The sequence below is a fragment of the Astyanax mexicanus genome, chromosome 10 (assembly GCF_023375975.1).
Source record: "Astyanax mexicanus isolate ESR-SI-001 chromosome 10, AstMex3_surface, whole genome shotgun sequence".
NCBI lineage: Eukaryota > Metazoa > Chordata > Actinopteri > Characiformes > Acestrorhamphidae > Astyanax > Astyanax mexicanus.
The window spans coordinates 39,111,088-39,138,476 of NC_064417.1; the positions used below are offsets into that span (position 1 = coordinate 39,111,088).

Here is a 27,389-nt window from a genome sequence, read left to right on the forward strand (position 1 = left end):
AGCTACATGCTCAGAAAAACACCCCATGGTCTCATAGCATCAGACCTCACAAAACAGTCTTGTGCTTTGCACTCGCCTGACAGTGCTTCAGATTCTCAGTGGTTTCTCCTGGTTTCTGAGAGTGAAAGAGGAGCAGTAGTGAGAGTGGAAGCTGGAGTGGTCATGTGACCTCCAGGCTGGTTAGCGATCTGTCATTTAGAATGAACTGGATGAGCTGCTCACAGTGGGACCATCACGTGTTACTAATTGTGTCTGTGATGTTTAATGACGTCTTAGTCGGTTAGGCCTGTGTGAGTGTTCCTGGGTTCAGTACTGTTCACTTCCACTCATTACTGCAGTCCAGCAAAAAGATGAGCTTTGCTTTGTCTTATGAGAAATGTCATTATTTTTATGTTCTGCTAAATTTTATTTATTTATATAATACATGAATGGGGTATAAACCAGAATAGAACAGACCTAGTGGAATGTGTTTTTTGCTGTTCATGAATAAAATGCATCCTGTATTTTTAGAAACGGAGGTATCACCCTGCCTCACGAAACTAAATTTAAATCCTTTTTGTAATAGATGGCATATAATTGAATATTCAACAGATGAAACAGCCCATCAGGTACTTTCTGCACAGTGAATGAAGTGCAGGTAGTTTTTTTATTCAGCTGATGAAATAATTCTATAATGCGCTTGTCTTTCTCTCTTTGTCTCTCTGTCCTATTCTTCAGCTTGGCAGCATCCCAGCAAGCTGCAGCGCGGAAAGCTGCCTCCCCCATGCCCCCTTCAGAGTTCTTGGACAAACTCATGGGAAAAGTGTCTGGTTACGATGCAAGAATCAGACCTAATTTTAAAGGTAGGTGCAGCCACAGAGACACGGCTGGATAACGCAGGAATGTAGCCAAGCAATGTCTGCAGAAAAAGAGGGGGATTGAATAGATTTTGGAAATGTGTCTTTAAGAGCTGGGGATTCGGTCCAAATTACATATTGAAGTAAGTGCATTTCAACCATTGATCATTGGTCAAGAAAAAAAGCCACGGAAGCAAGTGATCAATTGTACTATTGATCCAAAATGTCTGCGCCATCCACTGAAATGCTCAAGCTTTACTGGGTATCCCTCCAGAAAACAAGGTATCATTTTCCATCTTGAAATCAGATTCTGAAAGAAAGAAAAAGAACAAAAAAGAAAAAGAAATGCATTCCATCAGCGCTCTGCAGTGCCTGTTCAAGTTTGAATCGCACTCCTAAAGAAATACTCCAAAATTACATCTGCATGTGAACAGAACAGCGAGCTGAGTATCAAAGCAGCGAAGCATGGCAATAAACATTAGCATCTGGAATTGGATTTTCATTTCTTTCTTCCTTTTTTGGAAACGATGATCCTTGTGATAATCTGAAGTGCTAAAGACTTTTAGAGGCTGTTTACAGGCTGGCTACATTCCTGTATGAGGCTAAGAACCTTGTGTCGGTATCCTGAGAGTATGTCTGTGGTGATACGCAACTGTTTCAGTGTTTGGTGAAAACTGTACACTGACAGTGGTAGAAATGGCCTGATCCCAAAGTAGAGCTACTGAAAAGATACATGTCAGAGGTTTCCTTATTCAGCAACGTTCAGCACTGCTGATAATGCTCTCATTTCAATGTGTCAATCTCCCAAATTAAAAGAACTGAACAATGAATGGGTTCTCCAATTTTGTATAAAATGGTGTCTCTAATGAATTTTCCTGTACTGTTACATGTGCTATAGTTGATGCTTTTCCAGGACTGTCTTAGTAGTAGAATGATTACTTAACTTGTAATAATAACATTAGTGTAAGTTTTGTCATTCATAAAGTTGTGTTTAAAATAATAGAAATGATTATAATAAGTAGCCTTCAGTAGTCCAGAATGTATTAATTATATACAGTGTTGCACTGAGGCAACAAAAACACATTATTCTTAGATTTCTTACTTTTTCTTTACATGTTTCATCAACAACAGATGGTATAATTATAATTGCACAAAATTAATTGATTAAATATGATGAAATATTGATTAAACTTACTGTAGTCTAGCTTATCTAATTATAGATCATGCTTAATCATTATATGTGGAAAATATTGTGATTATATGCTGTCATTAATATGTGTATATATGTGCAACATTTAGTATTTATCTCGGCAGTAAATGTGTGTTATTCTGTATAAGACAATATAACACTAGAATAACTACAAATAAACATTAATACAGTAAAGAGTACTATCACAAATTGATTGTGGATTTGTTTAATTTAATCAGTTTTATTTAATAAAGCATTGTTTGGATGAATAAAATATATGTTCAAATAGAAGATTTGAACTGTAAATGCTGTCTTTTTTCAAAAATAGCTATATTGAATAATGTAAATCATATAAGGAAATAAGGATTTTTACTGTGTTTGTGTTTATTCTGACCATGCATTGTAAAATATTTACTGCCCGGATAAATTGCTTTTTTTCTCGGATGTCTATGCCTTTGCACAGTACTGTATGATTTGAATTGGGAAGTTATTGGTAAGATCTAATAGAAAATAGGGTTTCAGTTTATTTGGATAGGACACTATACTGTAGCCTTATGTAGATTAACTGCAGCTGTACATTTTTAGTCAAACTATCTAGTGAAACACAAGATTAGGTTTTGGGAGAAAGATTATATATGCATCTAAAGTATCCATAAAGTAGGACTGCACAATATTGGAAAACTTACATTGCAGTATTTTTTTCTGTGGTATTTGTTGCAGTATTGATTTTTTTTTTACTAAAATAAACATTATTGGACAGATATAATCTGCTTCTGGTTTATAACCTGTAACCTGTATATATCCTGATTTGAATCTGAGTGTCACATGACTTTGCACATCCTGCACTGTGAACAATGTGACACTTAAACAATATATTGTGCAGCCCTCTTACAAATCCCCTAAGGTGTCCTATCCAAATAAAGTGTTTATTTTAATCGCATGTTTGCATATTATATTATGTCCTATAATATGCACTTATATAATTGCTCAACTGACTGTTACTCATGCTTATCTAATGGAATGTAAAGCTAATAGTATAAAAAATATATAGAATGCTCTGATCTAAACAGGTCTACTGAATAAAACGTGCTTTCATAGAAACATAGCTCTAGCTGTGTGTGAGTGTGAGACTCTCCCTGTGACAGTGCAGGTAGGTAAAAGTGACGTGAACGTGAGAGGAATGTTTTGTCGTGACTCTGTCCACACTATTAAACCTGCTTGAATGCTCGGATAGCGAAAGCCCTCCCTTAATCTGTGTTGGCGTGCATCTTAACCTTGCTCATGGCAAAGGTTGCCTTTTTTGTGCTGTATGCAGAAATGTTCTGCTACATTGAAAGTTGGCGCTGTTGGCGTTTGGGGAATGCATTCTGACATTTTAAGTTGTGCTAAGCTGTGCTGTTTGAACACCGCGTTTTTAAACCACGTCACACTACACAGTTGGATAATTGTTTTCTCACCTCAGCTGACCTTTGACATATAACACAACATAACTGTTCCTGGGTGTAGGCCTGTCACAATAAACAGTCTTTTGATAATATATTGTCCAAGAATAACTGCAATAAATATTATTATATAACTGATATATACGGATATAATAATACTACATAATACTGTAGCATAATGATGCATTTACACATTTCTTTTTAAAAAGCAACTTTATAACTTTTCATTATTAAGAATTTTAACCCAGTGTAGTCAATAATGGAATTATTGTGACAAGTCTTCCAGGGATGAATCTCAGCAATACCCTTTTGACCATGATAATGTAGAATATGTATTAAAATGATAAAAAAAAGGATTATTCAGTAACAAAGCAATGTGCAAATCATTATTTGAGAAAAGCCTCTGCACTTCCAGTGTGACCTTACATCACAGTGGAATTAACATCATTGTCTGAGAGCCAGGAGGCAGCCCGTGGTCACATGACCCGACATTATGAAATTCAGTGGTTCGTCATGGCTGTCAGGTCGGCGGCGGATGAGCACGTTGAGCCGTAAGCTCTCGCCTTTTGCTCCTCAGCCGTAGAGTGCAGTAATGAAATTCATTCAGCGAGGAGCTCCACACAGTATCTATTCTGAAACTGTGAGGGTGTCCTCAGCCCGGCTCAGCCTGAGCAAAGCTCGCTTCCGAACACACGCACACACACACACACACACACACACACACAGAGTAACGTGAGAAGACATTTGTTTCCAGCTCTCTCTGGAGAAGCACACCTCTGCACACTGGCACCTCTCCTGCTCATTTGGTGCCGTGGCCACCAGCAGTGCGGGGGGGTGGGGGGTATATTAGAATTGCCTGAAGCTGCGAATGTGCCAGCATGAGAAGAACCTACACTGATCATGACTGAGGGCCGCTTTAAGGAAATCCGTTCAGACCATTCAGCATAGTTATTATTGAAAAAAAAAAAAAAATCTTATTCTGGCATATTTTAACCAATTAGTGCCCACTTTACACAATCATTTTTATATATTTTTTCTGTTTTCCTTATTGTGTATACTGATAAAATAATTCTACAATATATTTTAATATAATATATTTTACTCAATACTCAATGATTTACTCAATTGTTAGGGGTGAATTCTCATATTTTATAATTCTTTACATTTTTTTTTTTTTTTTTTTTTATGCTGATGCTGATGCCGATACCTATCAAAATGTGTTTTATGTATAAATAACTAAACATGCATATACGTCTATAAACATTTCAAAATGTAGCATCGGGAGCATCTGGTCCACCTATAATAAGATTACATTACTAAAAAATATTTTAAAAACAATAAAATTAATCAGTTTAAAGGGGATGGGCAATATAATTATTGTTCTGATAAACTGTGTCAAACTTTTTAAGTGGCGCTTAAATGTCAACATTTTTAAGCACTGCTTTTAAACATAACGGGGTTATATTTCAGTACAATATAATTAACATGATAAGAAAACAATATTGGGCTTAAACAATTCTAAATATTGCAAAATGTTTTTGGAGTATAGCTTACCATTATTAGATACTTATATGATATGTTTTAGTAAGAAACATAACATTGTAGCACAGCGTATCAAGATGAACTTGCTAGAGACTGATATTTTGTAATGCTTTGATATACAAATAATTACATTTTTTCTGATTTTCCCAATCTATACTATTGTAGATTATATATAATGCAAGATTAAATAATACAAGATTATAAATAATATTAAAGTTAACATTTTATAAATATTTCCCAAAACGTTATGGCAAAGAAACAATGCATACTATGTAGAATATTTGTAGAATTTTTAGAATGTATGATATATTCCAGTGTTAATAAACACAAAATCTAGTGCATTTGCATTTAAACCACTACTTTCAGAGCATTTAATACTGCAGTAGTTCAGAGAGTGCTGAAGTGGACAGTGGGCTTATATAAAGGTATAAGGGGTTAAAATTTTGCTGGAGTAAGATTTTTTTTTTTTTTTTTTTTTTTTGCCCAGTGCTTGTTGACAGCTGCAGGAGCTGCAGTGTAAAATGAATCAGGGAGTGGGAGCGTGTAAGGCAGTGGTAGTGAGATAGGGGAGTGAGTCTCTCCTCCCCACACACATACTCACTCACACACACTCAGGGAGCTGGGCTGTGCTGTAATCTCCAGCCTGCGCTGATGAACGCTGTGCAGTGCAGCTGTGGCTCCACTCTCCCCGTTAACCTTGTCCCTCCTCATCAGTCGCCGTGAGGAGCAGCGGCTCGACAGCCATGAGGTGCAGCGCATCCGCACCAAATATCACGACCAGGGGTTGCTTTTGCCCTGCCGCAGTCCTGCCACCCACCAACAGACCCCCCCGCCCAGCCCCCCATTACCAGCAGATGCTCAAATAAGCTCCCGTAACGCATCACAGTGATGATCAGTGTAACGCTTTGTAACGACTGTCACTCTGCTTCGGAATGGGCCCTTTAATACAGGTGTAAATGCTGTTGTAAATATACAGACTGCTGCAGTATATTTACTGACCGCTTTCCTCTCTCTGGATGTCTCTCTGCTTTTCCTCCTCATCCATGTCGTGACCTGGAGAGAAGATATTGGATTCGCTGAAGGAGCTTGATGTAAATTTTTGTGCTATCTGCACTTGTTAATGGGACTTTAATAGGTTTGATGAGGGTCATCTAATGAGTGGGAGTGTAGCATCCGCATACAGCTGTAAGGATGAAGCTACTTGAGTGGTTTTTGGCTTGCTGAGAAAATCTACTGAGGGGAACAGAATGTGTTTATATCCATGTGTGTCATGTAGAATGTTAAAAAAGCATAAATCACAACAGGATGTGAAAAGAAAGTGATATTTTGCTACAAAACAACTCCGATTGTTAACCCTTTAACATCCTCATCAAGTAAAAACTGTGCTATAAATCTATGTGCTTTAAAAACACATACAAAAAAAAAATAGTTTGCGTTCTATAAAATAGCATATGTCCTTTAAAAAATATGTATCTCTAAAAATATAATATTATATTAACTGTACAGTTTTGGTAGTTTTTTTTTCACCACTGAATAATTTGCATAGCCTAAAACATTTTTAATATCCCAGCAGACATACCATTAAACAAAATACAATTACCTCAGTAGTGCTATCCTAATCATTAATTTATTTCAGCATTGCTGTTAGATACCTCAGCAGTGTAATTTCAGTTTTAGATTCACTTAAGCCATGCTGTTCATGTTTTATTTGACACATACCCAGTCATACACTGTGCAATTAGCTGTGAAATGCTTTGATGACTGCATTTATAAGATATAAGCATATATAAAATAAAGTTTAAGCTAGAGTAGGTAGTATACATTTCCTTTACATTTTTTGCTGTCACAGATTTTAAATCAGTTACCAAAAAAAGTTAAAGAACAGCCTAAACCCTTTTGATAAAGAATCTAAATTGTAACAGAACTTTTTTATAATTATGTTTACATGAAATAGCAAGCAAATATTGATTCCAGATTCAAAAATGTGTGAGGTACTGATAATAGTCTCATAAATAATGCTATCTCTCCAACAAAGTCTTACAAAGTTTAAGGGAATAGTTTGAAATGTATTTCCAGCGTGACACCGACTGTCACGAGGTTGGAGCAGAAATATTGTTGCTGTCCCTGGAGAAAGGACACGGCAGAGCCTGACTGCAGAGAGCTGCTGCAGACCAACCAATATACCGAGTGATAGAGCAGTCAGCCAGCACAGAGAAAGAACAGCTTAGATTTAATTCTAACATTTTATATACATTTTAACTCATTTCATACAGGTCGTTCTGTGTCTCCCGAGACTGCAGGAACTGTAGAGCGTCGGAATTCCATTCCATAACTGCTCAAATTTGAAGTCAGTGGCACGCCACCGCTGCAATCTGCTTCTGTTTACTCAAGGGCACAAGATTAGAGAGCGGGAAACTGGAGTTTTTAGCCCCTCAGTGTGGACTCAGAAGTTAGATATCTGAAACCTGAATAGGGAAGAATTTGAATATATATATTGTATTTGGCTGTAGGGTAATAGTGATATTAAATATTTGAGTGTGTTCCTTAAATTTGATTCACATTTAAAATAATCGCTCTACAGAAGTAGATAAAACGTTTTTGGCAGACTGAAAATGAATTTGTTGAATTTCTTCAACATACTGAACATTTGTAGTTTAATGTAGTGATGTAAAGTACATACGATTTATTCCCACCTGGACGTTTTTAAAAGCAATATATGAAGTTCATGGATGCATTGCAGGGGTTTTGTAATATTGTAATGGAAACTCTAACTAAAGCAGATAGGCACATTATTTTTAACCATTTATCTCAGCAATCTCAGCATTTATAAATATAGCAATTAAAATTATGGTGCAAATAAATATAAATACGGTAAAACAATGGTAAGAGTCTTTTGTTAAAAAAAATAAAAAAATAAACAGTCCAGGATATGCTGGGTTCCAGATTTCTCCTGAATCCTTATGTTACCAAAACATATTGGATGATAACTTTAAAACTCATCAGAGCTTTGGGGGTGTTTTTATTGAGCAAAATGATGTAAAATCACAACTTTTTGTCTTATCTTTTTAATACTAGTGTTTTTAGCATTTGCACAGTATACATTTATGTCTAAAGTAAAAAAAACAAACAAAAAAAAAACACTTACATATTACTTACATATTACATATAAAACCAAAAATGACAGGTTTCTTATTAAACACTGAATGATGTAATGATAAAGTAGCAGATTGGATGAGGTCATGTGATTAAAAAAAATAGATATTTGGCAACTAATTAATGCATTTTAACTTACTTACAATCGCAAGGGGATTTTAATTTATTTTAAAAAGGGTTATTTGACACACGCAAGCAACAGTATGAATATATTATTTGCCCTCGAATGCATATAGGAATCCTTTGGTTAAAATGCTGCTCTGAGACATTTTTAATTCTATGCTGAAGGATTTTTTTTTAGGGCTGATGTTTGTAATTGGCTATTATCTAATACAGAACTACAATGAAGCACTCTCAAAGCTGGGTCAGAGGTTTCAGAGCTCGAACAGTTCATATAGATCCTCCTCACAAAGGATAAGCTTCTTTAGTATGTGTGGGCTTCTTCAGGATTACGCCGGCGCTGAGGATCGGGGGTCGTGCAGAATGATAGAAGGAAAAATGCCTCACATTACGGAGCTTAAGTCACCTGTCTCCAGCAGTTCATGTTTGTGCCAAGTAATTGCGCTTCGTTTTCCGAGTGAGTTCCCTTGCAAGTAACACAGATGGATTACTGCAGTCAACAAGAATCTTTCATCCAGGCACATTCTCATTCCTCACCAGGCAGATAATGATGATTTTGCCTTACAGATGCACAGTACTTTCCGGAGCTCAGAGCAGGCTCCGTGTATGTGTGTGTTTATATATTGTGTGTGTGTGTGTGTGTACTGGTGAGAATATATCTGCCTAAAGAAAATCCCTCATATAATATCCAGCCTAATCCTTTTTGCTCAACAGGCAAGCGCAAATGTTCCCTAAACTTTTGTGCGGTATTATCCATTCCACCATGGTTAATGGCATTTACTCTCTACAAGAAATCCATTGTTATTCTTTTAGCCATATTAATCCTTCTGATGTCTCAAAGCGAGGATACAATGCTCTCATTGTGCGGTGCTGCTCTGTATACATGGTAATGATGATGAAAATACCCCTAGCGCAAGCTGCATACAGGCAATGTTGAAAGATTTTCACACTTAAGGTGAAAAATGAAGGCCGTATAGTGCTTGTTTTGCTGTCCGCTTAAAGAAATACATAAGGGAAAATGCCGCAATCCATTGATTACACACTCTAATGAAGCATTATAGTGAGGCTACGCTACGAGGCAGGCATTCTCTTCGGAATGCTCACACTCTGCCTCCGAGTAAGTTCTCATTCCTTTGGTATGGCACAGTCCCGCAATCTGTTGGGAGTAGATACAATCAATGGCAAGTAAAGGAGCCTTAAGGAAAGGATTAAGGAAATTGGTTTTCTTCAATTTACCAGCCGAGAAAAATGAACGAAGTTAAAAGCGAAGCCAGTTTGACATGTAGTCTTTGCATTCTCCCTTCTCTCTAGTGTATTGCATCTCTTAGTGCATTTTGCTAACCCACCTTTTGCCTCCCATAATGAAATCTGCATTGCAACCCCCCCTCCCCACCCCCTCCTTCCATTTCTATGCATCGCCTCCTCTCCTGCCCGCTGACCTTGTGGACAGATAAGTGCATCCTTCCTACCTGCTCTTGCCTTTAGTATGTTGGCCCGTCTTTCCCTGCCATACACTTCAAAGCCCAAAGTGTTGGCAAGTAAAACTAATCGAAGGATTGAGCCATGCTTCTATTTTTTATGATTTTTTTTCTGTTGTTGTTTCTTCAGAGGAAATAACAAAATAACAATATTGCTGTTAGAATACTATGTGTTTAATCCTGATCTTTTTTTTATTAGACCCACAAGGCTCCAAATCGGATGGTACTCACAAGAAAGGTACTTCCTTTTTCTTCAATCCAGGAATAATCAAGCTTAGTGGTTAATGCACCTGGAGCAATGCCCCATTAACATAGTTAAAGCGGCACCTGCTTTAGACTAGTTTCTTGGCTAAATGCTAAATGGGCTACCGTTTTAGATGTCTGCTGATGTGTTTCTAGATACTTCTCTCCAGAATGTTCCTCAGCGAGAGACTGACTGTTTGTTTGCCTGTGAGAGTAATTGGTGATGCAGAGATTAATTAAAACACACTCAGGCTGCTGTCAGCATTTGAAATGGTTGAAAGCTTGTGCGGACCGGTGCTGTTGATCCAGATCTTTCTCTCCATCTGCAATGTCAATGCTGTTTTATTAGAGGTGTTGTCTGAGTGAGAGCATATCACAGCTGATATCTCCTACCAGAGTCATGTGGTCTCATCTTAAATGTCACAGCCAGGTATGGTGTAGTACGCTTCTAAAAATAAAGGATCTGAAATAGATGGATTCTTGGATGTTCATATATGTATGGCTCAACTTAGAGCATTTTAAAACACGTCAAGGTTTTTAAATGTCCTAATGGCTCTTCACACTTAAATTTCTCAACTACAAATATAGCATTTTAATATACATTGCTATACATTTACAGCATTCATCACTGAATGATAGGCTCTAAACGTGAATTGACAAATAAAAAAAAAAACAATTAGTATGGTAATCTGTTGTGAACTTTCATAAAATATTTTCTGTTTCATTTTTAAATTGAACTTTATTTTGTTCTACTTACAAACATGATTTGTAAAAAGTCCCAGAATAATGAAACCAAGTGTTCATACTTTGGAATTACTCCAAGAAATCTTTATTGGCACCTTTGTTTTTAGGAGACTACTACAGCTGTGCAATACATTGTTTGGTAATAGTTACTGTAATATTGGCTCTTAATTGGCTCTTAAAAGTAATTCTATTGCAAACATGTGAATGCACCTTTGTTAAATCTAGAGATTCATGTAATCCAACAAATGTAAAATGTAAATACTTTAGGTAAAAATGATGCTGTTCAGTTTTTGTTGCTTTGTTTTATTATGCTGTTTTTAGTATCCTGTAAATTACAATAAGTACTGATGATAAACAATGTAAACACAGTATATGTGTCTCACATACAGACATTTATAGCAGTAGTACACCATCCATTCTGCACTGGATTATTATTAAAGATGGTGTCTCTGTGGGTAATGGCCTTTTAGAGTTTTGCTGTGGATGTTCTGTGGTTCTTAGCGCTGTATTGAGCTGGAAATCTTGGCTTTAGAATTAACTTGAATGGTGTTTGCCCTTGAGCTTGAAGACTGAGCTTGAAGACTGAGCTAGGTGCTATTGCTGGACGACTGTTTTTTTTTTTTTTTTTTTTTTTTCTTCAGATTGTTGGATTAAGATCAAAATTAGTTTTCACACATGGCTAAATTCAGCAAGTGGGGTGAGAAATGCACTGCCGTAATGGGGCAATAACACAGTTTTGGATTATTAACTTATTATTAACTTACTAACTGCAAATGACTCTAAACTTGTGTCAGCTGTAATTAAAACATATAGCAGTTACAGATTGGGGTTTGCAATATGATGTTAAACTACTGAAATGTTTGATTTAAAAACCTGATTTACACAAATTAAAACCATTAATAGCCAGTGTAAAGAATGTACATGGTTAAGAAAAGACAAAACCTGAATAACAAACTCAAAATGAGTAATAACATCAAAACAATATATAAAAAAATACAATAATATAAATGTAGTTGGATTAACTTTTAGTTGTAGGCCAAAAATGGTGATACATATTGTATTTGATAGAAATGATTAACTGTATGTTTAAAATAGTAAATAAAATGTTATTTACCCTCTTGTTTGCTCTCAGAAACTAAAAAGTAAAGAGTATAGAATAGGGGTGGGTGATATGCCACTAAAATAATATCACAAAATATTTCATGGTATTTTCACAATAAAGATACTCTTGGCGATATAACAAAACACTAGATTAAAAATAAATATTTCAGGAATACACTACTCCAACAAAATGAAAATGAAATGTTATCATTGCATACAATATGATATCACACCCCTAACTGAGGTATTAAAAAATACAAGAATTTAATGAGATTTGTAACAGAAGTCAATGATCCAGAATGTCATGATACTAATAATAATAATGTACTCTAAATATCTTCATATATCCAGGATTAAAGTAAAATAAATTATACTGGACAGATATAATCTGTCTAGTAGATATATAATGGGACATTTTCTTTTGCTAAAAACAGTAAAAAAGTAGTACCCTGATGTGATAATTAGGAGTGGGTGATCTGGCACGATATTTCAGAGTATAATAATGTTCACAATATTCAAAAATGTTGACGATATTATTACGTACAATACGAAATGACACACCCCTAGTTCAGAATAATAAATGGACCTTACACTTGCAGTGTAAGAGGTTAAAAATGATAAATGTTAATTTTTTTATTAAAATAAATCTTGGCTAAACTGATCTTCCTGATACTGTGTCTGGCATATCTCAGCTGCTGTGTGTTCGAGAATAGAGCAGAAGTGTAGCAGTGACTGCAGTCGTGCTCCTCTGGGCTCAGCACTGGCACTGAATTCTTATTAGAGGCCTGTTATTTAGCTTTATTAAGAACTGTTCAGCCTGTTATAGACGCGTCTCGCTCCCGGATGCAAAGGCTTTGTGTTGAGTAATGCTAAGCCTCGGGGATGTTTGTCAATGCGCCAGCTTCTCAAATGAATGATCACAGAATCAGGATCCACAAATCTTCTTACAGGGGATTATTCTATATTCATCACCCAGCTTTTAATTATCACTTATTCTCTCAAAGATTACGACTCGCTCTTTGTAGTATTCTTCACAAATGCCCTGAAAAAGTGTGGTGTGCATTACATTTGCGTTTATTAATGATGTGCTGGAGCGCCGCATTTCTCTGATGAATTGGAAGGCTAGAGTTTGTACACGTTCAGCACTGCTGTTTTTGTGCTCTGTGCTCTGGGGTTGGTTCAGCCGTTGTTTGAACTGAATGCATGTTTGGAATGGCTATTACTCCTGCAGGTAGTGAGTATTCCTCTTAATTTCCAGTTTCTGCTGATGTGCTCACTTTGCTAACGAATAACTAATGGTCACTGTCCAGTGAAACCTCCAAAATACTAGTTTACAGTAGAAGGCAAAAACTTAAACTGTACTAAAAGTTCTATTTTACTAAATGTTCTAATGAACTAAAGCCATTTTAGCAATTCTGGACAATTTCTAACTGTTATCCTTTATGTATTAATTGTTTGGTCAATTAGGTGTATCTAAATTCACTGTACTTATGTTATGTCTTTAGGTCATGCACTTTGTTTTGTGGAGCATTTTGCATACATTTCTTTTGAGATTTATTTAGAAAGTTACTTATTCATCATATGCAATGTTTCAGTCTCTAATTTTATTGTTTTTAAAAGGCCTATATTACAATTTTATCATTTTAATTTATACTTACTAGTGGTCGACTTGAAATAAAAAGTCCTGAACTGAACAAAATAAAATAGTTTGAAGTAAAGCTTTTAAGCAGTTTTCATTTATTTTGCCAGTTTTTCACCCTATTTAAATAGAAATGGCAATTACTAAATTACTATTTGTAAATGTTTATTTATTATTAATATATTCATATTATTGAACACACTAAACATTATTTTGCAGTGAAAGCTCACAGATAAACAAAGCTTGTGTAACAAAACAAAGGGCTTTTAATTTGAAATAAGGGATGGGGACACAGCTTCATCTGCAATGGCTAACAGCCAGATTAAAGTATGTAATGCTATTGGACTATTCTGGATCACTAAACCTATCTCAAATATGCACTGCCTTTATAACATGGCTCGAAGCACCGCACACCAAGTTTTGTTGAAATTGCTGTTAAAATAATTTAAAATGATCCTTCATGATGATAAATTGAAACTTATTACTTAGCTGTTCAGGAGACAATTAGTTAGATAAACAGGTTTTCTCTCTATAACTGAACATTACAAAAAGAACATACTGACTGGAGCACTGTTGTCAAGAAATGTCAGTGCTTAAATTTAGCATGTTTCCTTAATATCTGAGGAAACATTCTATTTTTTAATAGTTAATATAGAAAATATTATAAAAATATAATACAAGCAGATGTCATATAGATATATTTATAGGAAATTCACTTTTTTCCATTTATTTCCACTCATCAAAGCACATAAATTAAAAAAAAAAATCTAAACATTATTATGATCAAATACAGAGGGAAAATGGATTAAACATCATGACTTTGGAGAAATATGTTCTAACATAATTCAAATTCTAATACCATTATTAAATTATAGCATTTGATTTAAAGCACAACAAAACACTAAACGAATTTAGATAAACATGGTGCTGTGCTGTTTCCTGCCTTAGAAATCCACATAACTGAATAATGCTGAATGATGCTATGACTAAACAGGCAGGAATGTCAACCTGAATTTGTCTTAAAACCTACAAACCGGCAGCAGAAACAACCCAAAATAAGTTTCTAAATATGAATGTAAAAATAAATAAAATATTAAAATAATCCGATAAATCATTAATTAGGACAACCCAATATCTCTGTAGTGCATACATTTGAGTACGTTGAAGATATGTACTGTATAATGTATTGTAAATGTTTGGGAATTGAACATTTAGGTTAAGAAAGGGGCTACTTTAGAATGTCAATGTCCATTAAATAACAAAATTAATCAGTTCTTCCACCCCAAATGCAATTAATCTGTAAAGCTGTGGAATCACTGTAAATCACTGGATTTACTAGTCTAGTATAAAAGCAGCATAATAGAAGTCCACCACCCTAATAAGTATATAACATTATTTTGTTTTAGCCATGGAGTCCCACTGCAAAACTAAATATGCATAAAACTTCAGACCCCAAATGTCTTCACTATTTGATTACATTTGAGAATAGTAAGTGCAAAAAAGTGCAATTGTAAGTGCAATTTTCCATCAAATATGCTTTTAATATAATAGATGTTCTTGATAATTTTATTTTTGTGCCTATAAATGAAGGATCTATGCAGAGCATTGCAAACTTTAGTGTCAAGTCACTGCAGATTACAATCAGGATTGACATTTTTATAGTGATGCATTAGGGCTTGATAATATTCTTTTTATATTTTTAAAACTCACTCTTCCTTAAATATATGAATGATTATTATGATTTAAAATTTTAATAGTTTTATTCAATTTTATATTTATAGATATATAACAAATAGCACCATTTTAAAATGATCAAATATACACAAAGTAATAATAAAGGGAGTCAAAACTGGTCAAACACAATAAAATTTTAATGAAACCAATATAAAAACTAAATAGAAATGTAGCTGTTTTTTTTTTTATGAATAGCATGCAGCTCCCTTCAACCTTACAGCAGCTTTTATAATGAACAAGGTTAAGGAAAAATGCAAAATATGAACATTGCTCCCAGACGATATTTAGTTTTTGAATATCACATTAAAGCAGTAGTTTGAATTAATTAAGTTAATTTGAATGAACTACCCATCATTATGATGCATCAATGGTTATCTGTGAATATTCAGAATAAATAATAAATGAGGTAGTCAAACATTAGCAGAGGCTAAAGTTATATCTGAATAATTTCTAAATATTTAGGAGAAACCATTTTATCATTTTTTAAATCCTAACACTCAGTGGCTATACAAGCCTGTAGAATCAGTATGGTCAATAGACGTTAGGACTGCGATACAATACCCATAGCGATACAGGGGTTACAATTCAATATATTGTGATATATTTTACATATATATACTGTAATCAAAATATGTAATCGATGTATTGTGATTAGTTTTTATCTTTAAAATGAAATTAAAACAAATTTGTTTCTTTGATTTTACCAAATTGAACACCTCTGGAATATTATCAAAAGAAAGATGGATGATCACAATTGAATTTTTGCACCAGGAGTGGCATAAAGGTATTCAAAAGCAGTGTACAAGATTGGCAGAGGAGAACATGCCAAGATGCATGAAATCTGTGATTAAAACCCGGAGTATTCTACCAAATATTAATTTCTGAACTCTTAAAACTTTATGAATATGAACTTGTTTTCTTTGCATTATGTGAGGTCTGAAAGCTCTGCATCTTTTTTGTTAAATAGCAGAGTCAATAGGAGAAACTGGTTCAGAAACTTCTCTTTGACAGAAGATCTCTTATTTTTTTCCAGAGCTGTAGTATAATAAGTGTCTAATATAATTCTTAATATATTCTTTTTGAGTTCTAGCAATAGAAGCAAGGTAGATCAGTACTGCTTCATTAGCACAGGCTGTGTGACAGCTTCTTATAATTATCTTCTTTCAGAGTTTGAAATTGTTGCATCCAAAACTGTTGTGGCCTCAACAAAACCTAAAGAGTGTAGACAGCTGTAACAGTCCCCTGAGATCATGCTGTACACCACAATACAACACAGTACAGTGAAACGCTGCTGCTATAGGACAGAGCTGACAGCCAGTCAGATGGTCACAGTCATATCGCTGGTAACTGGCAGGCAATTTAAAGCAGCACAGCTTCTGTTGTGGACTTCCTTCTAGATCGAATATGAGATTTGGCCTCTCCTCGGTTTGAAGTTGTGTATCACAGGGGTAAAGCTTTAAGCCACTTTAAAATATTATTCTACATTCAATGCAGTTCTTTAATACTTATCTGTAAAAAAATAAGAAACCACTTAAAATTATGAGTTTCTTTGATTTTTAAAACCAGGGTTATTCCACCAAAAACTCTTAAAACTTTATGAATATGAGCTTGTTTTCTTTGCATTGAGATTTGAAAGCTCTGCATCATTTCTTTTTTTATTTCAGCCATTTCTCATTTTCTGCAAATAAAGGCTCTAAATGATGACAGTATTTTAATTAAGAATTTGGGAGAAATGTTGTTCGTAGTTTATAGAATAAAACAACAATGTTCATTTAACTTAAACTTCTACCTATAAATAGAAAAACCTAGAAACTGATTCAGAAACTGAAGTGGTCTCTTCATTTTTACCAGAGCTGTATTAGGAGATTATGGTTATTTATTAAGGAATAGGTTTTTAGAATTAGATACTTTGTCAGGAGTTTTGCTTACACCAATTTAGACATAGTGCAAAATAAAAAGTTATTATAAAAGACTTGTATCACATTAACTACATAGACCACCTGAAGAACATAAAAAACAAAATGTATACACCTAACATGTCTTCACTGATGTAAATACAGCTGTTCTATGACGTATTCCTTTATTTATAATACAATAAACCTCCCCGGTAGTTTATATTTCAACAATTAATTTAACGTTTCTGTGTAAACCTGTTTATCCACATGTAACAAAATTTCCAGTAAAAAAAATCCACAAAAAGAATAGATTAATTACAAAGTGCCATCTTCTAAAGGTCGCTGATCTAAGAAATCTGGACTGATAACTTTGTTCTCTGCTTAAAACTTAATAACTCTCTGCTCCATAACTTTGGCTGTACTGATTCTGATACATAAACATTTACTAAATTGTTTAAATTGTTTCAGTGACTTTTTTTTTTGTCCCATTCAAATTTGCCATGTCAGTCTTATGTATGGATTTCGCACTCTAGTTTTAGTAAAGATCCCATCCTTTTACCTTCTGCAAAACCAAAACATGCAGTACCACTCAAAAGTTTGGACCTTAAATTCAGTGTTTTTCATTATTTTGAAAATATCCTGCATTGAAGTTTAATGCTAAAGTCATTCAGACTGTGAAGAAAACCATATGGAATTATTTAGTAAACAAAAAAGTGTTAAACCAGAATATGTTTTATATTTTAGATTCTTTAAGGTAGACACTTCTTGCTTAGATGACAGCTTAGCACATCTTGGCAGGATTTTCTTAGTCAGCTTTGAGGTAGAGTCACCTGGAATTCAGGCTTTCAGTTAACAGCTGTGCCTTCTCAATAATTTCTTGCAAAAACGACTCAATTTCTTTAAGAAATGAAGGTCGTCTATTAAACAAATGTCAAAAGATATAAAAATATGAAAAGAATGAAAGATGCAGAGCTTTCGGACCTTAAATAAAGCAAAGAAAACAAGTTCATATTCGTATGGTTTTAGGAGTTTAGAAATCAATATTTAGTGGAATAACCCTGGTTTTTAATCACAGTTTTCATGCATCTTGGCATGTTCTCCACCAGTCTTACACACTGCTTTTGGATAACTTTATGCCACTCCTGGTGCAAAAATTCAAATTCAAGTTTGGTTTGATGGCTTGTGATCATCCATCTTCCTCTTGATTATATTCCAGAGGTTTTCAATTTGATAAAATCAAAAACTCCTCAGTTTTAAGTAGTTTCTTCTTTTCTTTCTGGAGGTGTAAATTGAAGTATCGTCATATTTAGTTTTGATTGTAAATGTTCATAATCACATTGATTTAAAGTTATATGTTTACATGTAAAGACTGGTGTCAGACAATGGTTCATTTAGTTTTGTGTTTAAACTCTGATTCAGAGTTCTTTTTTTACTCAGTTTTTATAAATATAATGGTCGTCTTGTTTACAGTATTGCAATTTATTGTGACCTTATTAAATTGAAACTCATGTATTGTAATATGTATTGTATTTTCAATCTCCAATTTAAAAGCAAGTAATGAAATAGGGAAAATAGTGTTGCACTGATGTTCTAGTGCAGCCTGTTAGCATTAGAGATCATAGCTGAAACCGTGAACCGAACCCCAGAGTAAACACCTGGCAGGAGGTTGTTGACCAATGTGTTCTATCCATCTCAGCTGGGAGAAGAAAGCTAACCTCGTAATCCAGTATAATCACGCCACAGTCAACTGGTTCTCTATCCCGGCCTGTGTGCCGCAGCCCCGCTATTGATTTATGTCCCTCTCCATGCACACTCCTCCGGGGCTGTCATGTCCCCCCGTCAGTCAGCGCTAGCCTTAAGGGCAGGAAGGGATTCTGGTAATTTAGCAGCCTGTCATTACTTATAGGCATGTGACAGTGCAAGCTCAGTCTCTCTCTCTCTCTCTCTCTCTCTCTCTCCTTTCCCCCCTTCTCTCCCTCTCCTTGCGACTGCCTGTCACCGGGCGGCCTCGCCCCCCACCTACCCCCCCGCACACCTCACCCCCCAGCCTGGCCCACCGCTGCCAGCCTCTTATGAATTTTAATACAATTCTTCTAATGGTGAGGGTCGCCTCTAGCTGAATGAAACGTACAATGATGGATGGTGGGCCAGTGTTCCAGTCTCCTTCTCCTTATTTGGATGCAGTGGTTTAGGTAGGCAGTCTTAAATAGAGTAGAAAAGGAATGTAGATATATTTGACTGCTTTTTAAAGGTGAAATAATCAGAAATAATCAGTATTTATTTTATTTGGTTGCATTTATTATGATAGTAAATATTGTATTTTAGTTTAATGGTTCTTTCCACAGATGTCTGAGCATTTAATTTTTTCTCACATTTGTAGAAACAGTTTTTGTTGTTTTTGTTCCTTTGGTTGTGTTTTATTTAAAGGAGAAAGGACAGCTCTGTGGATTTCAGTTGAAGGTTTCTAGAACAGCAGGAGTTATTTCAGTCTATTCCATGGTTATGAAACTGTGTAGCTTTTGGTTGAAGGTTCCAACAGCAGTATTTATTTTTTACAGTGATGCCCCGATCCTTTTTTTTTTTTTTTTATTCAACCCATATTAAACAATTTACAAGTAGATAAAAATATTTTACTTCATAAACAGTATCTTTAGCTCAACAAAAATATTTTTTTAAGATTCTAAAGTTTGACCAGTAACATAACAGGAGGGTTAGCATTGAGCAATGTTGAACCAGTCTTTATGTATCAAATAATAACCACTCGTTTTAGTTAAACATGAAAAAATATAGGCATTGTACTTTTTTATTTTTTTTATTTTTATTTTTTTTTTATGTTTGTTACATAAAAATGTTTAATAGTGTTTTAAGTTTATTTTCAAACAAGCAGGGAATTTTAAATATGTGGGAAAAAATAAAGGGACAGTAATATATTTGGTTGGGTCCTCAAACTTATATTATACACTAATTTATACATCGTAAACCCCTAAATGCTTTTTGATCTTCTAAAGACACACCTCACTGGGTATCAATAACGTGTGTTTATGGTGTCTTTATTACACTGGCACAGCAGTGAAAACAAAAAAATCTGGCATGAATAAAGCTTAAATAAATATATATTTAATTTATAGAGCTTTTTAGGAAAGATATTTGGCTCTTAGTTAAAGCTCTCCACCCAGAATAATCTTTATTCTTCCGATTGTATTAAAAGGGAGGGTTATTACTATTATTATTTTAGAACTTGTTTCCTTAGGATTATTTAATTTTCCTAGATAGTCATTATAAGACTATTACTGGTACAAGTTTTCTTTAGTTTACACAGTGGAATCGTAAAGCTATACTTTATAAGAATAGAAAATAACCCTGAATCCCACACTTACTGATGCAGTGGAGGAAGTATGGTTATATTATTAGTCTTCTACGTTTCTTTTATATGATAGAGTGAATACCCACCAGGGCTATTTGCAACTTCAGTCTGAACTTTTTCTCTTCGTCAGATCAAGTGGGAGCTAGACGTCCTCTATTTGCTGTGTCGCCGGAGCTGCTATATTGAGGCACAAATTGAAAAACGCTCCGTTCCAATAGAAACCCTGCGAGTCAGCTCAGACGTTTATGCATGAAGAGCAGCAAAGGGCTCTTGACATTTACCCTACTGTTGACATACAGCGCTGTGCACTTCTGGAGGAGGAGAGCTGAAGAGCTGGAGAGCACTTTGTTTTCTCCTCTTCTGCGCAGAGGGCAGAATGAGTAGTGCTCCACTTGTCTATGCTCGTGAGCAATATCCTGTATATTAGTGCAATAAAAAGTGAATTCTCCTTGCCAACACCTTATAGGTACAGCCTAAGCGATATGAATATTTAATGTGCCCCAACCATTGTGTTTCTGCTGAGAGCAGCTGGATTTTTAGCCTGAGCAATATCATTAAGATTTCTTTATTTATATGGCACATTTTCATCAGTGGCACTCCACTTATCGGAGAAGCATCTTGAGTGCCTGTTGATTGTAATAAATTTGTTCCCTTCACTTTACAAAGGGGTGCCATGTGGGGACACCATTAAGGACACAGTGTTCTTTAGGAGAACTTTCTGTAGAGGGTGATTTGCGGGATGCCGTTAAAGAACTACTTCTAAAATGTGAATGATGTGTGAATATATGATTATTGGCAGAACCTTATATTTTAGATGAAGGTTCTCTGTTACAGCCATGCCTCTTCATAAAACCCAATGGGTCAGATTCCTGAAGAGAGATTAAGACTAGTTGCAGACTAGTTGCAGTTGCAATCCCCACTTAAAATGCTGCAAAGTCAAAGACTAAGCTTAATCCGTTTTTTTAATCCGCTCCAATGTGTTTACACTATGGTGTTGCTGTGATTTTTGCATATTATGCTTCTATACTATCAGTTTAACAGTGAATGTTAATGGTCTAATTGGATAATGTATTACACTTTAAAAAGTGTAGTTCTCATAACTGGCTTAGTGTATTTAAACATTTTTTTTCCTTTTTAAAACTGTAGCTCTAGGACCACATTTACACCTAATCAATTCATGTATCTTGACTGTCAGGATTATGCCTGATTAAGATTTAGCCACATAAAAATGCAAGTGTAAACTCATTAAAAACATATACAAATCCTTTCATTCTAAGCATTCAGAAGCTTAGCTAAGTACCACATAGAAATGCATGTGTTTAAAATGTTATCAGGATACAATTTAGATAAGTCTAGGTGCTAATCAAGGAAATTTGTAAAAAGGACTCTCTTAGCAGCTCATTTATAGGTTATGTATACCAGTGGTCTTCACTGATTTTCTCATGAAAGAAGTTCACATTTGAAAAAAGTTTTAAAATTTATCATTTTGTAAAACGACTTCTAGCTATGTTCAGAGGAAACGTTGCCTTTAGTGGTGGAACTCAAACATCAAACATTACAGTAACCAAGCAAAAGTACATAAAAGTAAAATTATTATCTTAGTCTCTATATTGATGATTTTAGTCTCTATATTGTGGATTTTAATTTCTATATGGATGATTTTAGTCTCTATATTGTGGATTTTAATTTCTGTATGGATGATTTTAGTCTCTATATTGATGATCTTAGTCTCTATTGATGATCTTAGTATCTATATTGATGATCTTAGTCTCTATATTGATGATTTTAGTCTCTATATTGATGATCTTAGTCTTTTTATTGGTGATCTTAGTCTCTATTGATGATCTTAGTGTCTATATTGATGATCTTAGTCTCTATATTGATGATCTTAGTCTTTTTATTGATGATCTTAGTCTTTTTATTGGTGATCTTAGTCTCTATTGATGATTTTAGTCTCTATATTGATGATCTTAGTCTCTAAATTGATGATTTTAGTCTCTATATGGATTATTTTAGTCTCTATATGGATGATTTTAGTCTTTATATTGATGATCTATTTGTAACCCACTCTCTAGGTGCACACTACACTTGCATGTGAGGGTAAACCTATAATTTATCTGCAACCCATGAAGGTTAGATTCTCTCAGTGGGGGATGCTGGGAAAAGTGATATATTGCTGTAAGTGACAAAACAATCTCAGTAATGGATTTGCGAATGTCTTCATTTAGCTTTTTAGGGAGAGAATTGCCTTGCCTCGCTATTAGAGACAAAGTATTAGAGAAGCTTCAGAAAGCCAGTCTCTCGTGGATCATCTCTTTTCCTGAGGGGGGGTGATGGTGCAGGGCAGTCCTGTAGAAACTCAGTGAAACGTGTGACGCTTCTTAACTACTTCATTTTCTACATGGAGTGTGACGGGGTGGTACGGTTGCTGAAATGAGGATTTGAATGGCTCAGGCAGAGGAGCTTTAAAAGAAATACTAAAACAAAAATTGTCATCTGCTGGCTGTTGGGCTTCTTTCTCAGCATGTCGGGTTCAGGATTGCTTTGTTTGCAGGGTCTAGCAGATCATTTGGCAAAAGCAGGGTAAAGCAACCCATCCCAGGCAATGAGTCACCGCGGCCTGACAGTTAACGAGTGCACCATCGTCTCCCTCTCTTTCTCTTCTCCTCATTGGAGGGGCCGGCAAATGAAGTGTTGCGGCAGCGAGGGCGCTACATCTCCCTATAGCACTGCGTCACATGCAGCCGACAGTGTCAAGACCAGACAATTTATTCCAAGTGGTGTGTTTCCGAGAATGGAGAGAGAGAGAGAGAACACCAACAGCGGAAGGATAAGAAGCTGCCCAGTGCACATGTCGAACTAATTGGCCTTAGAGGAACGTTCTAGTATTATTCAACCTAATCTCTGCCTGACATGTATGTAGTGTACACTCGATTACCAGAGACAGTCATTTCACCATGTTTCCCTGTACTTAAAAAAAGAACCAAAAACCTGTTGAACTGAAAAAACACAATTCTAATATACAGCTCTGGAAAAAAGAGACCACTTTAAAAAAGATAAGTTTCTTTGATTTTACCAAATTTAAAATCTCTGGAATATAATCAAGAGGAAGATGGATGACCACAAGCCATCAAACCAAGCTGAACTGCTTAAAGTTTTGCACCAGGAGTGACATAAATTTATCCAAAAGCAGTGTGTAAGACTGGTGAAGGAGAACATGCCAAGATGTATGAAAACTGTGATTAAAATACAGGGTTATTCCACCAAATATTTATTTCAGAACTTTTACATACATTTATCTCTCTTTTTTCCCCAGAGCTGTAAATCAGTAGGCAGCTTTAGCATCAGCTCATTGGTTTCTTTAAATCAGCTATCCTATTTTCATCTTTAAAAAAAAAAAAAAAAAAACTTTTGTTAGGGCTTAGTTTGGGAGAAAAACATCTCAATACGACATATACAATACGAGATCATTCACCTCAGAAAACATCTTATGTCATCTCAAAAAGAGCTGAAAGTCTATCGATCACTCATACGGATCAAGCACAGGGCAGGATGCTGTTAAACCCAGAGTACCAGCTGTAAGTGCAGTGTAGATATGAAAGTGGGGAAAAAAGTGGTCTATTATTCTTGCTCTAAAATCTTCATTACTTTAGATTTGATTCCTTTAGCTTTCTGTCTGTTGCTGCATTACTTTTGGTGGTGTTTAAATGTAGTCTGGGGGTGTGTGTTTTTTTTTTTTTTTTTTTTTTTACAGCTGATTCTCTGCTGACTCTAAAACTGATTAAAACTGCACCAAAATCTGTTTCTTCCAAATTAATTTACCTATTCAGCACTGTGAGCTGCTGTTTGGCTTTGAACATGGGCCAGAAACAGAGTTAAATTTTCAACAGTCTATTTAGCAGGCCTGTGCGCGAGCGTACCGGAAGCGTGGAACAGTTTGACAGAGTATTTATAAGGTTGTGAGCGCTGTGTCTCTTTGAATATCCTTTCTCCCTTTCATACCACAGTACAGAGATGATGGCACCTTTATTTTTAATTCTGCAGCGGCAAATTCATAGCACTTTCCTCCTTGAGGGACTCTTTTGTGTGTGTGTGTTTTTTTTTCTCCTTTCTTTTTTGCCTTTTTATTAATTTATTGATGTTCCAAAACAGAAAGCATCCTGGCAATCCTATTTTATACAATAGACATGGACCTCACGATTCGAGTAAAGAATAATGGCCTGCTTGTTTACAGCTTTGCCCTCTCAGGTTTCATTGAGAGTCTGTTCCTGCCATGGTCTAATCTTATTAATGCTTGTACTAGCAGGTATTCCAGCCCGCCGAGGAGGGTCACCTCAACATTGCATTATTTTCTCTAACCTTCAGGCCTGTCCTCTGAGAGGAATTTATTTTAGCTCGTCTTTCAACAAAGTATCTTACCTCATCTGACAATACAGTGCCTTTATTTTTAGGGACAAACACCTTAGCCATTGTCACCTTGGTCAGTATTACTTTACAAGGGTAATGGTTGTTGTTGTAGTGTATGTTTTACATGCTACATAAATTGACTTAAAATAAATATTAAAAAAAACATGCAGGTAAGTTATGATACTTGTAAGCTTTAAATGTTATTTAAAAGCATTAGCCTGTGTTAGCATAGAGCCTAACTAATAATATGAGGTAATATGTTTTCTAGCTTGGCTGATGTGTTCTAGCCTGGCTGGTATTACCGCTTATTTTGCTTGGCTAATGCACCTTCTTTTGTGTTTTTCCACAGGTCCCCCTGTGAACGTAACATGCAACATTTTTATTAACAGTTTTGGGTCCATTGCTGAAACAACAATGGTGAGTTATGCTTTGTTTATCTAAGTTGCATTTAAAACAAATATACTAGGCATGTGATGGTATAACATGTCGTATCATTCCTAAATTCCTAAAAATATAATATTTTAAATAATGTATTGTTTTATGATGTTTAATTGAATTAAAATATATTGACAGTATTAATAAAGTTATATGGTCAATAGTATATAATTGTACAGCTCATTTCCAGTCACAGCTAAGGTAAGAAGCACTAGTTAGGTTAAAGTCTTGTTTTTTGTTCATTAATCCCTGAATTGCACTATTCTAAATGATTTAATCACATTTTAAGACTTATTTACTATTGTCTTTATTTATATATATATATTTATAATGCAAAATGAGCATTAATTTCCACTCTGTGATTCAGCTACTGAGCATGAATTGTTAGCTAAATGACCATGTTTTTAGTGCGTAAATGCATTTTGGTATATGTGAATTCTAGTAGTGACGATATGTCCTCAAATTAATATCATTATTTTATTAAAAGACAGACAGTGGCCACAGCATTTGATATTTGATATAACCTGCTTGAGTTGCTCTGTTGTCTCTGTTGTAGTTGTTTAAGCTTTTTAGACCCTTTGATCGCAGTAGACACCATGTCTCGCAGATGAATATATGTGGCCTGTAGAGTAGATGGTTGACAGCCAATCAAATATCGTAACAGCGTTAGGTATGAAAGGGTTAGGAGGGACACAGTTACACATCATCTGCACAGTTTGTTTGATTGTGTTTAATGGGCTTACTTTTAGGTGTGACAGGATAAACTCATTCCTAACTAGAGATCAAACATCACTAAATAGTTTGCATAACAATGTGGTAAGCAAAGACTTGCTGTGCATTATTAAAACTAATAAAGCAATCACAAGTTACAAGGCACCCTTGTAAAATTAACCTCAAATTATGCACTAATATTGGTTTATGTATTACCTCCTGTTAATGACTTATTATTTCACATACATTAAACCAGAGCTTTAAACACAATGCAGGAAATACACTGTGGTACCGTTGTGAAGGGCTTTGATAGCCGCTGTCTATAGGCTGCGGTGTCACATTGGTGCTTTATTGAACGTTTGATTAAGCACGCACAGTGAGAGAGCGCGTTTTCACACTCGCACACGCAAGTGCTGACTCTGCTTTGCCCTAAGATGCCAGCGCTTTTTGATTCACACACATTCCGACAACTTTCCCCGCTACGTTGTCGGACAAACAGTACGCAGAACACACTGTATTACTTAAGGGCACCGCGGGAGGTGATAAAACGCTCCTGCTGATGCCTATTCACACCCTTTCACAAGCCTTCACAGTCCTTTCAGACGTTCTCCAGGAGGCCTGCGTGATTGCCTCAGATTACGAGGCTCGTTCAGCCACCGCCGAGCTGCCCGGGAACCGCTGCGGCCTGCAGGACAACAGCCCATGCAGAACAAATGCAGCATTTTCCCTCCACAGCCAGTGGAATTGATCCGACTGGCCGGCGCTCTCGGCCCGAGACCCGCGAGACCGGCCGGCCGATGGAGTGGGGAGAGGCGCTCGCACCCGGAATGACGTCGATAAATCTTTAGTGCTTATAAGGCTGCTGAGAACAATGTTTCATGCCGTAATGATCCACCCAGCTCCGGCCACTGCTGGGACCGGCAATCCCCGCCGGACCGCGCCTGTCCTAATTGTTTACGCCGCACGGAAGGTACGGCTCCCGGGGGAGTGACGAGTGGCTATTTAATTAGCTCACCGGCTCTTCATTTTCTAGAGGAGGTTAGAGAGTGAGCGCATAAATCCCAGAAAGTCTTGCCATTTGTTAGAGTTAGTTGAGGCAGAGTCGTGAGAACAGCCAAACTTTTTCTAATATGTCACCGTCAGGAAGGGATCTGGCCTTGGGCTTGAATCACATTATGTGTGGGCTGTTGTCATAAATCAGTCTCTTTAGCCTGGAGAAATCATAGAGGGAAATATGAAGTCTATTTTTTTCCCTTCTTTTTCTTCTTCTTTTCCTTTTTCTTCCCCCTTTAGTTTGTGCTGATGAATGTGTGCCCACTCTCGCTATTTTCCAACAGAATGATCTAGCAAACAAGC

At 35.7% G+C, this 27,389-nt stretch overlaps 1 protein-coding gene across 2 annotated transcripts in view; it reads left to right on the forward strand.

Moving 5' to 3' along the window:
• glra1 (glycine receptor, alpha 1) overlaps positions 1-27,389 on the forward strand; it is an 80,964-nt gene that overhangs the window by 11,276 nt on the left and 42,299 nt on the right. Inside the window, exons 2-4 of one of the 2 annotated variants that reach the window (XM_007246433.4) lie at positions 718-842; positions 9,960-9,998; positions 25,237-25,304. In XM_007246433.4, the coding sequence (XP_007246495.1) occupies positions 718-842; positions 9,960-9,998; positions 25,237-25,304 (232 nt within the window). The remainder of the gene's footprint in view (positions 1-717; positions 843-9,959; positions 9,999-25,236; positions 25,305-27,389) is intronic. The other variant, XM_007246434.4, reaches the window with a different exon arrangement.